This window comes from Terrapene carolina, unplaced genomic scaffold (genome assembly GCF_002925995.2).
Source record: "Terrapene carolina triunguis isolate 2854851 unplaced genomic scaffold, T_m_triunguis-2.0 Scaffold68, whole genome shotgun sequence".
Lineage (NCBI taxonomy): Eukaryota > Metazoa > Chordata > Testudines > Emydidae > Terrapene > Terrapene triunguis.
The window spans coordinates 22,933,686-22,947,547 of NW_020664419.1; the positions used below are offsets into that span (position 1 = coordinate 22,933,686).

The 13,862-nt window shown below is 37.7% G+C and overlaps 1 protein-coding gene across 1 annotated transcript in view; it reads right to left on the reverse strand.

The window, feature by feature from the left end:
• Nucleotides 1-13,862, reverse strand: part of COG5 (component of oligomeric golgi complex 5) — a 330,757-nt gene that overhangs the window by 178,864 nt on the left and 138,031 nt on the right. The window contains exon 7 of the mRNA XM_026648688.2: nucleotides 8,746-8,876. Within this exon, the coding sequence (XP_026504473.1) occupies nucleotides 8,746-8,876 (131 nt within the window). The remainder of the gene's footprint in view (nucleotides 1-8,745; nucleotides 8,877-13,862) is intronic.

Here is a 13,862-nt window from a genome sequence, read left to right on the forward strand (position 1 = left end):
TTTTGTCATAGACTAACCACTGACTCCTTCAATTCAAAACTGAAGTGTATTTATGTGGGTTCTGGTGGGCTACCCTTGTATGTCGATGAAATCAATGTGTTCGCAGGCAGTCATGAGAAAGAATATTGTTTAACCAAGCAACCACTTGGTAGCCATTTATAATGATCTTTTGTCTATCTTTGTTGACAGTGCCCTGTTCATTGGCAACATCCTCGCAGGTCAACATAGTTTACTTCAGATGAACTGAGAGCAGAAAGAGCAAGAGTGACAGTGGTGAAAGTCTCATGCTGAGCCTGACCAATGCTATTATTAAAACTTTTGAAATCTTATGCTATGTCGCTATAGGAAACAAAAGGTTTCTTCATCTCCATTATAACATCCACAATACTATGCACAGCAAAACTATTCCAAAAAGTTCACAATTTTAAATTTAAATTAAATTAATGGAGATATCCCATCTCCTAGAACTGGAAGGGACCTTGAAAGGTCATCGAGTCCAGCCCCCTACCTTCACTAGCAGGACCAAGTACTGATTTTGCCCCAGATCCCTAAGTGGCCCCCTCAAGGATTGAACCCTGGGTTTAGCAGGCCAATGCTCAAACCACTGAGCTATCCCTCCTTTACCAGCTAGGATTTGGTTAATCCTAGCTGGTAAAGAGTAGATTTTTTCACTATGAAGAATTTTCATGTTACTGAAATTATTCAGATCCCCATTGAGCAATATACTGCTGTGTAAAAAGAACAATATCTCACGCAGACAATTCCAGGCTTTACTCACTAACGTTCAGCGTGTGTCACTGGCCTTGGATGTGCTGGGGATGCGTCAGGCCACAGCCTGAAAGTTGGACCAATATCCATTATTGATACAGATTGCTGATGTTTCCCTTCAGGAATGACAGGGTATCAGAATACCAGAAAGCTGTTGGGAGATCCCTGCTAAAGAAGCCAATTCTTGATGCTTGCAATTTTGCTAATTTTCAACCTGTTTCCAAACATCAGTTTCTGGGAAAAGGCCATTGAAAAGGCTTTGACAGGGCAGCAAGGGAGGTTCTTGAATCCTCACATTCCTTTGATGTAGGTCAGTAAGGCCTGGGTATGGGATAGAAACTGCACTGATAAAATTTAACTGTGATCTCCCGCTGTCAGAGGATGACAAAGTGTGCATGACGATTCCTTAAGATCTGGCAGTAGTCTTTGATGTCACTGTTTGTGAGGTTTGCTTGTCTTTGTGACTCTTAGCAGGATTGAGTGGCTCCATTTTTACCCTTCAGGGAGGACTCAGAGAACAACTGTGGGCAATTACTTCGCTATGCCAAGGGCCCCCTCATGCAGGGTACTGCCAGGGTCTATTTTTTTCTCCTGGAAAAAATATCCCCCCGAGGAGATCAGGCTGTGGAATGAGCGCTCAAAGGGAATTCGGACTGAGGTCTTGGAGCAACCCCATGGTAGAAGCCTAGCTCCTCTGCGACCTTCACCTGCTGGGAAGGAAGATGGTGCTTCCCAGGGACCCAGCTTTGGGGTTCCAATTTTAAAATAAGCCTCCTTTTTCAGAGATGTCAGATAAATGTGAAAACTCCATCTTCCCTCCCACAACTACAGAAAAGAAGGAGCTTTTGGTTTTTTCCCTTCAGAAGCTCCTGGATGCTGTGAGGGGGGATGCTCAGTTATCTACTTTTCTCCATGAGCTTTCTGGATGCTTATCTTTGCTGCTCCCTTTAGTCCCCTGGCTACTTCAACAAAAGGAAAGGAGAAAGTTTAAAGTTTTCCCACTACCCAACCCTTCTTAGCATCCACTATTTTGGGGTCCTTTGGCTCATAGCTTTCCTAAGAAACAGTATCAATAGCATGAATTTGATATTATTCTTGACAGGTTCACTACTGCTCAGGTTTCCATAGAACAGACGCAGTGAAATTCATCAGTCTGGTAAATTTCACTTTGCTGTTGATTGGAAGATCTACAAGAAGTGGCAGAGGCAGTGGAGGTATCTGTCTGCAGACTCAGGAAGACAAACAGTACATTACTTTATATTCAAGTCACATCTCTAAGGTCATCTTCATGGCCATGGAGGAATAGCTTAAATTCTGAAGAAGTTGATAGCTTTTGCTCCCACATTAGCCACAGAAGAGAGAGAGATCATTGTTTTTAATCCTACTCTTGGGAGGTGCTCAGATACAATGGTGATGTGGGCATCAAAGTAAGATTAGGTTAGACAGAGAGAAGATTGGGAAAACATCCCGCTCGACCCTAGCAAGGAGTGAATAAATTTGTCAAGCCCTGCTGCCAGTTAAGATCTCTATATCTTGCCACGGGTAGTAGGGATTATCTAAATGATTAAAGATAATAGCAGCAATTTCTTCACTGGACAGATAGTTGCTGAAATGTTAGAAGGGGAAGTTTCACCTTGTTAGCACTGTGCCTCATGTCATGGTTGACAGCCATCATAAGTCAGGGTAGCTTCACATGGAGAATAGTACAATTCTAGGAGACAGGTGATGAATTTTTGGTGCTGTTACAATTCTTTTGCTTAAAAAGGTGACACCTATGTGTTTCTCATAGTTATAATTTTTTTACTCCCCCTTGCCCCATTTTCAGATGCATACTGATGAACTACTGTAAGAGGGCTCATCAGAAGAAGGATGTCGATAAACTGGAGAGGGTTCAGAGAAGAGCTGCAAGAACAATTAAAGGATTAGAAAACATGGTTTATAGGACAGACTCAATCTACTTAGTTTAACAAAGAGAAGGCTAAGGAGTGACTTGATTACACTCTATAAGTACCTACATGGGGAACAAATATTTAATAATTGGCTCTTCAATCATGATCCAATGGCTGGAACATAAAGCTAGACAAATTCAGACTGGAAATAAGGTGTACATTTTTAACAGTGAGAGAAACTAACCAGAGGAACAATTTACCAAGGGTTGTGGAGGATTCTCCATCACTGACAATTTTTAAACAAAGATTGGATCTTTTTCCTAAATTATATGTTCTAGGAATTATTTTGGGGAAGTTCTATGGCCTATGTTACACAGGAGGTCAGACTAGATGATCACAGTCGTCCCTTCTGGCCTTGGAATCTATAAAACCTGGATTGTTTATATTAAAAAAAAAAAAAAGAGCATTGAGTATTTGGCTTATATAGGAGATGCATGGACTTTGCAAGCATATACATAAAAACACACACAGTCAGATTCTGGTCTTACCAGTCACAACTGCGTTCCTTTCAAAAGGGGGGGGGGGGGGAAATCTAGAGATTTCTATTTCAAACACCACTCAGAATTATCCTCAGAATAATCTCAAGATACTATATGTCTGTATTAAGATCCTGAGAAATGATAGATTATCAACCTGTATCAAAACATCTGATCAAATCCTGTGTGTATTTTTCATAAATGTTTGAAGAGTGGAATTATATCCTCCTTTTTTATCACTTCCTTAAAAGAAATTAAATACTTTTTGTTTTGTAAATTTCAAACTGTCTTCTGATTTGGCTTCAAAATGCAAATTGTATAATGAACTGAGAATACAAGATTCAGTTCTAATTCCCATGGATCTTTAGTTGTTAGTTGGACACATGCTCTAAGATATAACCGCATTTGCTCCAATCCCTCAGATAGAGACAAGCACCTACAAGATCTCTATCAAGCATTCTTAAAACTACAATACCCACCTGCTGAAGTGAAAAAACAGATTGACAGAGCCAGACGAGTACCCAGAAGTCACCTCCTACAAGACAGGGCCAACAAAGAAAACAACAGAACACCACTAGCTGTCACCTTCAGCCCCCAACTAAAACCTCTCCAGCGCATCATTAGAGATCTACAACCTATCCTGAAAGATGATCCTTTACTCTCACAGATCTTGGGAGACAGACCTGTCCTTGCTTACAGACAACCCCCCAACCTAAAGCAAATACTCACCAGCAACCACACATCACTGAACAAAAACACTGACCCAGGAACCTATCCTTGTAACAAAGCCCGATGCCAACTCTGTCCACATATCTATTCAAGTGACACCATCATAGGGCCTAATCACATCAGCCATACCATCAGGGGCTCGTTCACCTGCACATCTACCAATGTGATATATGCCATCATGTGCCAGCAATGCCCCTCTGCCATGTACATTGGCCAAACCGGACAGTCTCTACGCAAAAGAATTAATGGACACAAATCTGACATCAGGAATCATAATACTCAAAAACCAGTGGGAGAACACTTTAACCTGTCTGGCCATTCTATGACAGACCTGCGGGTGGCTATCTTAAAACAGAAAAACTTCAAAAACAGACTCCAACGAGAGACTGCTGAGCTGGAATTGATATGCAAACTAGACACAATCAACTCAGGGCTAAACAGGGATTGGGAATGGCTGAGCCATTACAAACATTGAATCTATCTCCCCTTGTAAGTATTCTCACACTTGCTTCTTATCAAGTGTCTGTACTTGGCTACCTTGATTATCACTTCAAAAGTTTTTTTCTCTTACTTAATTGGCCTCTCAGAGTTGGTAAGACAACTCCCACCTGTTCATGCTCTCTGTATGTGTGTATATATATCTCCTCGATATGTTTCACTCAATATGCATCCGAAGAAGTGGGTTGTAGCCCACGAAAGCTTATGCTCTAATAAATTTGTTAGTCTCTAAGGTGCCACAAGTACTCCTATTCAAAATCAAAGGGCTATAAATACAAAGGGCTATAAATTCAACTCACACAGACATGAATCATGATGGTTGCTAAGAGAAAAAACATCTGTTTAATGTAGTAGGAACATAATCTAGAGTGTTTACTATTTAAAGAGAAATTCAGGACATAAAACCACAAACTACAACTACAGAATGTATATATACACATCCAAATTATTCCAAAGTTATCACATCAGAAACTACAAATGCACTATCTTCAGCTGCACAGAGGCATGCCTGCTCAGAAAGGATCAAATAGGAAGTTGAGCTATTTCATGGCTTCTCTTATACAAAACACAAAAGAAAGAAGTAGGGAGAATCCCAACTCTCTTATGGTCAACATCCAGCTTTGAAATGTATGAAAAGTAAGTATATCTGTCACATAAATACATACAACTACAATGATAAAAAGTTCTAAACAAAGACATAGTATCTGTTGTTCATCTCTGTAATTCTATATTTCTCAGGACAATGGAAGGAAGCACAATCTTCTAAAGCAAATTATTCTCTTCATCAAGAAATCATTGAAGCAAACCAAGCAACATTTCATCATGACAGTTTCATCTTTCTTTTTCTTCTGATACAATTAAGCACTAATAAAGTTCTTCCAAACAATCCCCAGTTTGATTGGAAACCGGTCACTCGCTAAAGCACAACAGGCATCTACTCTAATAATCTCTTGATTATCTTGATACAGTCTGAAACGTCTAATAAAACTATCAATTCTTCAAATGAAGTGAGATTAATTTTCCTGGGGTTTGTCAGCCCTGTGTTAGTATTTAATATGAATAAAAAATTGTCAGACAAGGTCAAATCTGACATGTGAAAAGAACCCAAACTGAAAGGAGTAAATACTAATCTTAAAGATCTTTTTGCTATATTTACAATTAAGGCTGTCAATTAATCAGATAACTCACACAATTAATTCAAAAAAATTAATCACGATTAATCACATTTTTAATCGCAGTGTTAAACAATAGAATACCAATTGAAATGTATTCAATATTTTTGGATGTTTTTCTACATTTTCAAATATATTTATTTCAATTGCAATACAGAATACAAACTGTACAGTGCTCACTTTATATTATTTTTTATTATAAACATTTGCACTGTAAAATGATAAACAAAAGAAATAGTATTTTGCAATTCACCTCATACAAGTTCTGTAGTGCAACTTACAAATATAGACTTTTTTTGTTACATAACTGCACTCGAAAGCAAAACAAAACAACCTAAAACTTTAGATCCTACAAGTCCACTCAGTCCTACTTCTTGTTCAGCCAATCACTCAGGCAAACAAATTTGTTTACATTTGCAGGAGATAATGCTGCCCGCTTCTTGTTTACAATGTCACCTGAAAGTGAGAAAAAGCATTGGCATGGCACTGTTGTAGCCAGCGTTGCAAGATATTTACATGCCAGATGCGCTCAAGGTTCATATGTCCATTCATGCTTCAATCACCATTCCAGAGGACAATGCGTACATGCTAATGATGGGTTCTGCTCGATAATGATCCAATGCCGTAAGGACCAACGCATGTTCATTTTCATCCTCTGAGTCAGATACCACCAGCAGAAGGTTGATTTTCTTTTTTGGTGGTTTGAGTTCTGTAGTTTCCGCATTGGAGTGTTGCTCTTTTAAGATTTCAGAAAGCATGCTCCACACCTTGTCCCTCAGATTTTGGAAGGCACTTCAGATTCTTAAATCTTGAGTCGAATGCTGTAGCTATTTTTAGAAATCTCACATTGGTACCTTCTTTGTGTTTTGTCAAAACTGCAGTGAAAGTGTTCTTAAAACGAACAATGTGCTGGGTCATCACTGCTGTAACATGAAATATATGGCAGAATGCAGGTAAATCAGAGCAGGAGACATACAATTCTCCCCTAAGGAGTTCAGTCACAAATTTAATTAATACATTATTTTTTTAATGAGTGTCATCAGCATGGAAGCATGTCCTCTGGAATGGTGGCCGAAGCACAAAGGGGCATACGAATGTTTAGCATATCTGGCACATAAAAACCTTGCAATGCCGGCTACAAAAGTGCCATGCGAACGCCTGTTCTCACTTTCAGGTGACATTGTAAACAAGAAGCGGGCAGCATTATCTCCTGCAAATGTCAACAAACTTGTTTGTCTGAGTGATTGGCTGAACAAGAAGTAGGACTGAGTGGACTGGTAGGTTTTAAAGATTTACTGGTTTTATTTTTGAATGCAGTTGTTTTTTGTACATAATTCTATATTTGTAAGTTCAACTTTCATGACAAAGAGATTGCACTTCAGTACTTGTATTAGGTGAATTGAAAAATGCTATTTCTTTTCTTTTTTACACTGCAAATATTTGTAATAAAAAATAAATATAAAGTGAGCACTGTACACTTTGTATTCTGTGTTATAATTGAAATGAATACATTTGAAAATGTAGAAAATATCCAAAAATATTTAAATAAATGGCATCCTATTATTGTTTAATTGCGCAATTATTTTTTCTATTTGCTTGATAGCCCTATTTACAATAAAAAATTACTGCCTACTTCCTCTTAAGTATTGTTTTCAATAGGTTTTTTGCATTGGTGTAATACACACTAGGAAAGCCATACTGATGAAAGTCACAGTTCTGCTAAGACTCAGAGAGAGCTGAGTCCTGCAGGATAAGCTGAGGACTGCCACTCTGCATTATGGGTTATATGGTAACGAGCCCTGTAACCCTGGCACCGGTTAACAGGTTATATGGTAAGAAGCCCTACAACCCCCACACTGGAAACAATTAAATGCCTGGTATAGGAGAGCAGGGGCGATGGGCAGATAGAACTCCTCCCCTGTGTTAAAGTTTAAAAAAAGATGCAGCCTGCAACTTAATTCCATGCTCTCATTTTGCTGCTGTGTCGACATCAAAACCTACCATAGACTGGCCTTACACTGAGATTTCTTGCCTGCTTAAGTATAAGTATGAGACTCAGGCTGGTCTTTTTTAGCACTCCATTATCTAGCACAAACAAATATGGTAAAGGAGTATTGCATATAATTGATGGTCTCATTTGTTTTTTTTCCTTTTTCCTATTAACTTTCAATAGAATTCCTCCACTTTATATCTTCAAAGCGATTAAGCTTAAACTAAGTCTTTAATCCTTAAATGTCACTGAAAATGTAGGGAACATTCGTGCTATTTTAACGTTTTTACTTATAATCGCATTCCTAATTTTTTAACATGACTAGAAAATTTTGTGAAAAAAAGCACTCAAATGTCTTTTTCTAATATTCTTTGTTTCCCATAGAATACCAACTGACTACAGAACTATATTAGACCAACATTCCACTTACAATAATTAAGGGGCTTTAAATTTAAAATAAAGGGTTATTTTAATTATAAAAATGTAAATTTATTTTAAAAATACTAAGGCAGGAAAATAGAAAAATGCAGAAAAAAGCATAGATGGTATTGTAAATAGTTATATAATAATACACTTATTCAGGCCCTTTAAGTTGCAGGTAATCAGATTTAGTATAAATGAATATAATTATGCACAATCATTCTGATACTCCTTAAAGTAGATTTTTATCTCAAAGTTTAAGATGTCTTTTAACGTTTTAATAGGAAAACTTCTGAATCAGTTCATTACACCAAAGCACAGCTAAATGGCAGCAGATTCTTTGCAATTCTCAGAAAATACATTTTTCAAATTCATTTGTAATGTTCAGTAACCTTAAATATAAAGCACAGAACATTATGTTAATACAAAATATTTTCAATTAACAAACAATCCCCTTACCACAAAAAGAAGTTTGTTATTTTATGGTCTATAAAATACACATTTAATTTTTCTCAAGTTTTCAGGCCCTTATTCTGCAAAATCTTATTTTTGTGAGTAAACTTATTAATGCAATTAGCCCCATTAACTTCTGTGAGAGTCCTTATGTGAATAACAATTACTCAGATGAGTAAGATTTGTCAGGTTTGGTCCCTCAGTTTGACAATCTTATAGTAAACAGAATAATTAGCTTCAAAGTTCCATATTTATCTTTGCTTTTGAAAATGAAAAAAAATGTATTTTACCTGAGTCTCTACCCCTTGCTCAAGTAAGCGTTTAGCCTGATTTTCAACCTCAAGTCGAGCTCTTGCAATAAAAAGCAGGTCATTTTCAATTACTTCTATTCCAGAGAGGTCTATCCCTTGCGAAAGATAATCTATAAAAGCAACAGAATTTAGGTAAAATTAAAAAATTCTGACATGTATGATCATGAAACATTTACAACATACAGGTATTTCTGACATTTTCACACGGTACTTGATGTAGCATGTATTCAAATAATTTATTGTATTAAACAAATTGAAAATCAAAGGAAAATTATTCAAGAAGAGAGCATTACTACAGTAATTTCACTGCACTCATTTCATAGCTTTCCTGTAAACCCAGACATTTCCAAATACGTGGGTGTTATAATTAAAGTGCAGAAATCATGATTTAGTTTGCAGCCGATATGTCAAAGATGACAGAAAAATCTATTTTTAAATCAAAGAGGAAGGATGGTCAAATCTCTTTTCATTATTATAAGAGTGTTTATCTGTTGAAAAATAAAATTATGAGTGTTACTAAAGTCATCCCTATATCCACAGTTTCCTTCTTTCTAATCCCATTTGAAAAAATGTCTCACCCAAATAAGATATTTCCACATTTCTATTCTTTTATAGCTAACTTATCCAGAGGCCTGATCTTGATCCTCTCAGCAGATACAGGGCATTTTTATTTGTCTGTTCTAGTTCCCTTTGAGTACTTTCAAAAAAGAATCCCAGGAAGACAACAAAAGCAAACATTGTATCATCAAGTCCTAATTTTACACTTTCCTTCCAGATTAGGCCATTATGAGCTTTCCATTTGGTGTGCGAAAATTGTTTCCTCCTGTTCTCCAGTACTTCAGCAGATGATAACTGATCACAGCCAGCTGCTCTGTGGCACGGGTGCATACTACAAATGATACGGCAAACCATCTTTAACAATTTTACATCTAAATTAGGTGGAAAAAAATCTAATTTACACACGTCCCCCAGAATAATGCCCTAACAGATCATTTCTAATACATATAGTACATATCATAGATACCAGACAGAGATTATTTTTTAAAAGTATCTGAAGTATTCCCCTTTTTCTGTACACCCTGACAAAACTCATATTGTGTGGCTTTCCAATACCCATAAACTGATTCACTGCCATCTCCCTCCCAAATTCATGCTGTCTTCCCTCCAAAACATTATGATATGCCTCCCTCAACTTATTTGTAGCCTTCTTTTCAAGCTGAGGGGAATGAAGGGAAAAGAGTAGGTTATCAGTATCTTCTCCCCTCCCATGCTGTACTCAGTGTCGGAATAGAGAAGGAAGCCATGCTATGCTAAGGGCTGTCCTGGGCTCAGGAAGAAGTGGTCAGTGGAGCACCTCTCCTGCTTTTCCTTCCATCAGGTTCCCACATGGTACCAAAGCCGAGCAAGAAAGCATAGTTCAGCAGCCAGAGCAGCTCTCTCTTCCCTCCCTCCTATCTCCAAGAAGGGACGGTCTACCACAGGTGGGGCTGCTGAGCAGCTGCAGCCAAGTTGACAGAACAGTTGCTCAAACTGCTCCTGGCTCACAGAGGGTGTTGCTGCAAAGATTGCTGGCCAGTCCAGAGGAGATGGTGAATAAGAATTAGGGAGCACAGCCCCTCCTGCCTGCAGATTTAAAAAGGCAGCACTCCATTGGGTTTCATCTGTAAATATTCAATTTTTTCCCCCCATGGAAACATATTCTGCAGATGTTGACGGCAGTGATTCTGGCAAACCCCTAAGAAAACTTCCTACTTGCCACAGACAATTAGGAGAGTACATTTTTCAAGTCCTAAATAAACAATACTGCCATTTCCTCATATCAGTCTTCAAATTAGGTTTCCTCATGCCAGCACAGTACATAGCATTTACAATACATCAGCAAATCAAATAAAAAATTGGTAGATCAGGGATGTGGCTATTGTGCTGAATTGGATACAATTACAAAAGAAGTCTTACAAATCCACACGCAGAAAGAGTAAGGAGAGTACAAATTGTATATGTTGATACAGTAAGATTTCTAAACTTAATATAGCTGAACTCTAGAGAAACATAAAAAGATATGAAAGTTGATCACTTTTTTCAATGCGAATTCTGTGGCAATAGCCTGGTTCTCATGTCTGCTTTACCTGAACATGATGCAATTTTAAGTATATTCACTGGAAATACCCAAGCACACAGTGTAGCTAGCTAATCTGATATAAGGGCTAGGGATCACACTTGTACTTCTACTGTCTAAGCAATGAAGAAATAATAGAATGAAACTAAAGTCATTTTATCCTACAATAACTGAATATGTTGGCATGTTGTCTAATGGTCAGAAAGCAGCCTAGTATTTGGTAGCTTATGTGTGCACACAAAGTCAAATGATAAAGTTCTGAGCAAAAGCAAAGAAAATAGTTAAGGTGGGTTTTCCTTAAAATAAATAAACAAGGAATAATTGTGGTATAACACACCATAACCTACCAATCTGAAAATAATTGTTTTTTCATTGTAACTGACACTTAAAACTTTCTAATTTCTTAAAACTGTTATTAGAGAGACATGGTGGGTGAAGTAATATCTTTTATTGGACCTGTGACACTCTTCACCCCATAATCACCATAGTGATATAATTATGACATGATTATGACATAATTATGATGCATCTTGTACAAAATGAGTCATGTAAAGTGTCAATAGAAAAGTTATGGTTTGCTGAATAGGATTATCCTATTTGTATGAATGTATCATTTTTGTATCTGGAGTTATGATTATTGACTACGTATTTGTATTTCAAATGTGCATGCACCTGATTAATACCCATAAAGCTTTACATACAGTCTGCCAGCACACTATGATTGGCCTATTCAAGTTGAATAGCACATCAACAAAAGACAATGGGCCATGGAGAAAGCTTATCTTCACCTGATGAACTGTCAGTCAGCCTATGGATAATGGCTACCATGACTCATCAGAGCATGCAAGGGCTTGTGACCAGTTCACATGATACTGAATTCCATTTTGGTACCTGTATTCTTCCACAAACTGGACTGGGAACTTGGCTTGGAACAAAGGGATTCCCGCCATTTGGAATAAGCTATAAAAGGGGGAAGTGACATCATCAAGGGGCCTCACTTCCCACCTGGAAATACCTGAGGAACAAAGACTGAACTGGAGGAAGTTCTGGTCCCAGGCAGGAAAGAAGGAAACCTGCCTGTGTATGAAACCTTGGTGGACTGTTTATACTATCTAATAGGGTGAGACACTGCTTAATTCAAATCCTATCTAGTATATTAGGATTAGATTGTGTTTTTGTTTATTTGCTAGGTAATCTACTTTGATCTGCTTACTATCACTTAAAATCTATCTTTCTGTAGTTAACAAATCTATTTTATATTTTTACCTAAAACAGTGTGGTTTGAGTCAAGTGCTTGGGGAAAAATCTCGCTCAAGACCAAGAGCTGATGCACGTCAACTTTCCTTTGTAGAAGTGGCAGACTGGGTAACAACTCATATACTGGCCAGGCTTTTGACCAAGATAGGAGGATACAGCTCCGGAGTCGGAGGCTGGGGAGTATTTTGGCTGGAGCCTCTCTCTTGTTGGTTCATGCAGTGGCTGGCAGAGCATTCATGAACACAGCTGGGTGTGGATCCTCCCTGTGGATGTTTGTGTGAGGGCAATCTTGGAGGGCTTTGCAGCTTGTCACAATGTCACAGTGTGAGAGGGAACCCAGATTGGTAAGACAGAGGGCACAGTGGTACCCCAGTTCCAGGTTGCACCCCGGGGGGGGGGGGGGGGTGGCTAGGGTGACCAGATGTCCCGATTTTTGTAGGGACAGTTGCGATTTTTGGGTCTTTTTCTTATATAGGCTCCTATTACCCCTCACTCCCTGTCCCAATTTTTCACACTTGCTGTCTGGTCACCCTAGGGGTGGCCCACCACAGGACCAACTTCTGTTGGTGAGAGACGACAGAAGTTGGTCCAATAAAATATCCTGGGACCGATATGGCTACAACACTACTTAAATTGTTATTATTTTAATTTATGATGTTATTATTTTAAATTCTTAAATTATTTCTTATGCATAGCATATATTATGGGATAATTTCATATAAAAGGACAAAACCGTCTTACTCCCATACATATTATGCAAACCTTAGTTTAAAAAAGTTGGGTTTTATTTTGACAGTAACTAAACTTCATGAGTGAAAACCTGGTCCTGTTAAGGTCAATGAGAGTTTTGCCATTCATTTCCATGGAGACAGGATTTATTACATACATTTTTATTAGGGCTGTTGATTAATCACAGTTAACTCACACGATTAACTCAAAAAAATTGATCACAATTTACAAATTAATCGTGATTAATCGCCGTTTTAATTGCACTGTTAAACAACAGAATACCCATTGAAATTTATTTTGGTCTGCCGTGCTTTGGATCTTTATCGAGCAGAACCAGTCATCAGCATGGACGCATGTCCTCTGGAATGGTGGCTGAAGATTAAGGGACATATGAATCTTTAGCACATCAAGCACGTAAATATCTTGCCACACCAGCTACAACAGTGCCATGCGAACGTCTGTTCTCACTTTCAGGTGACATTGTAAACAAGAAGTAGGCAGCATTATCTCCTGCAAATGAAAACGAACTTATTGTCTGAGTGACTGGCTGAACAAGAAGTAGTACTGAGTGAACTTGTAGGCCTTAAAATTTTACATTGTTTTGTTTTTTGAATGCAGGTTTTTTTGTGTGTATAATTCTGCATTTGTAAGTTCAACTTTCATGATAAAGAGATTGCACTACAGTACTTCCAATAGGGGAATTGAAAAATACTATTTATTTTGTTGTTTACAGCACAAATATTTGTAATCAAAAATAAATATAAAGTGATCACTGTACACTTAGTGTTCTGTGTTGTAACTGAAATCGATATATTTTAAAATGTAGAAAACAGCCAAAAATATTTAAATAAATGGTATTCTATTATTGTTTAACAGTGTGATTAATTGCAATTAATTTTTTCAATCGCTTGACAGCCCTAATTTTTATGTTTTATACACTTTGGTCACTTGAACCCATGATCTGTTGTATGTCTAACACTTTCTTTAATACTTA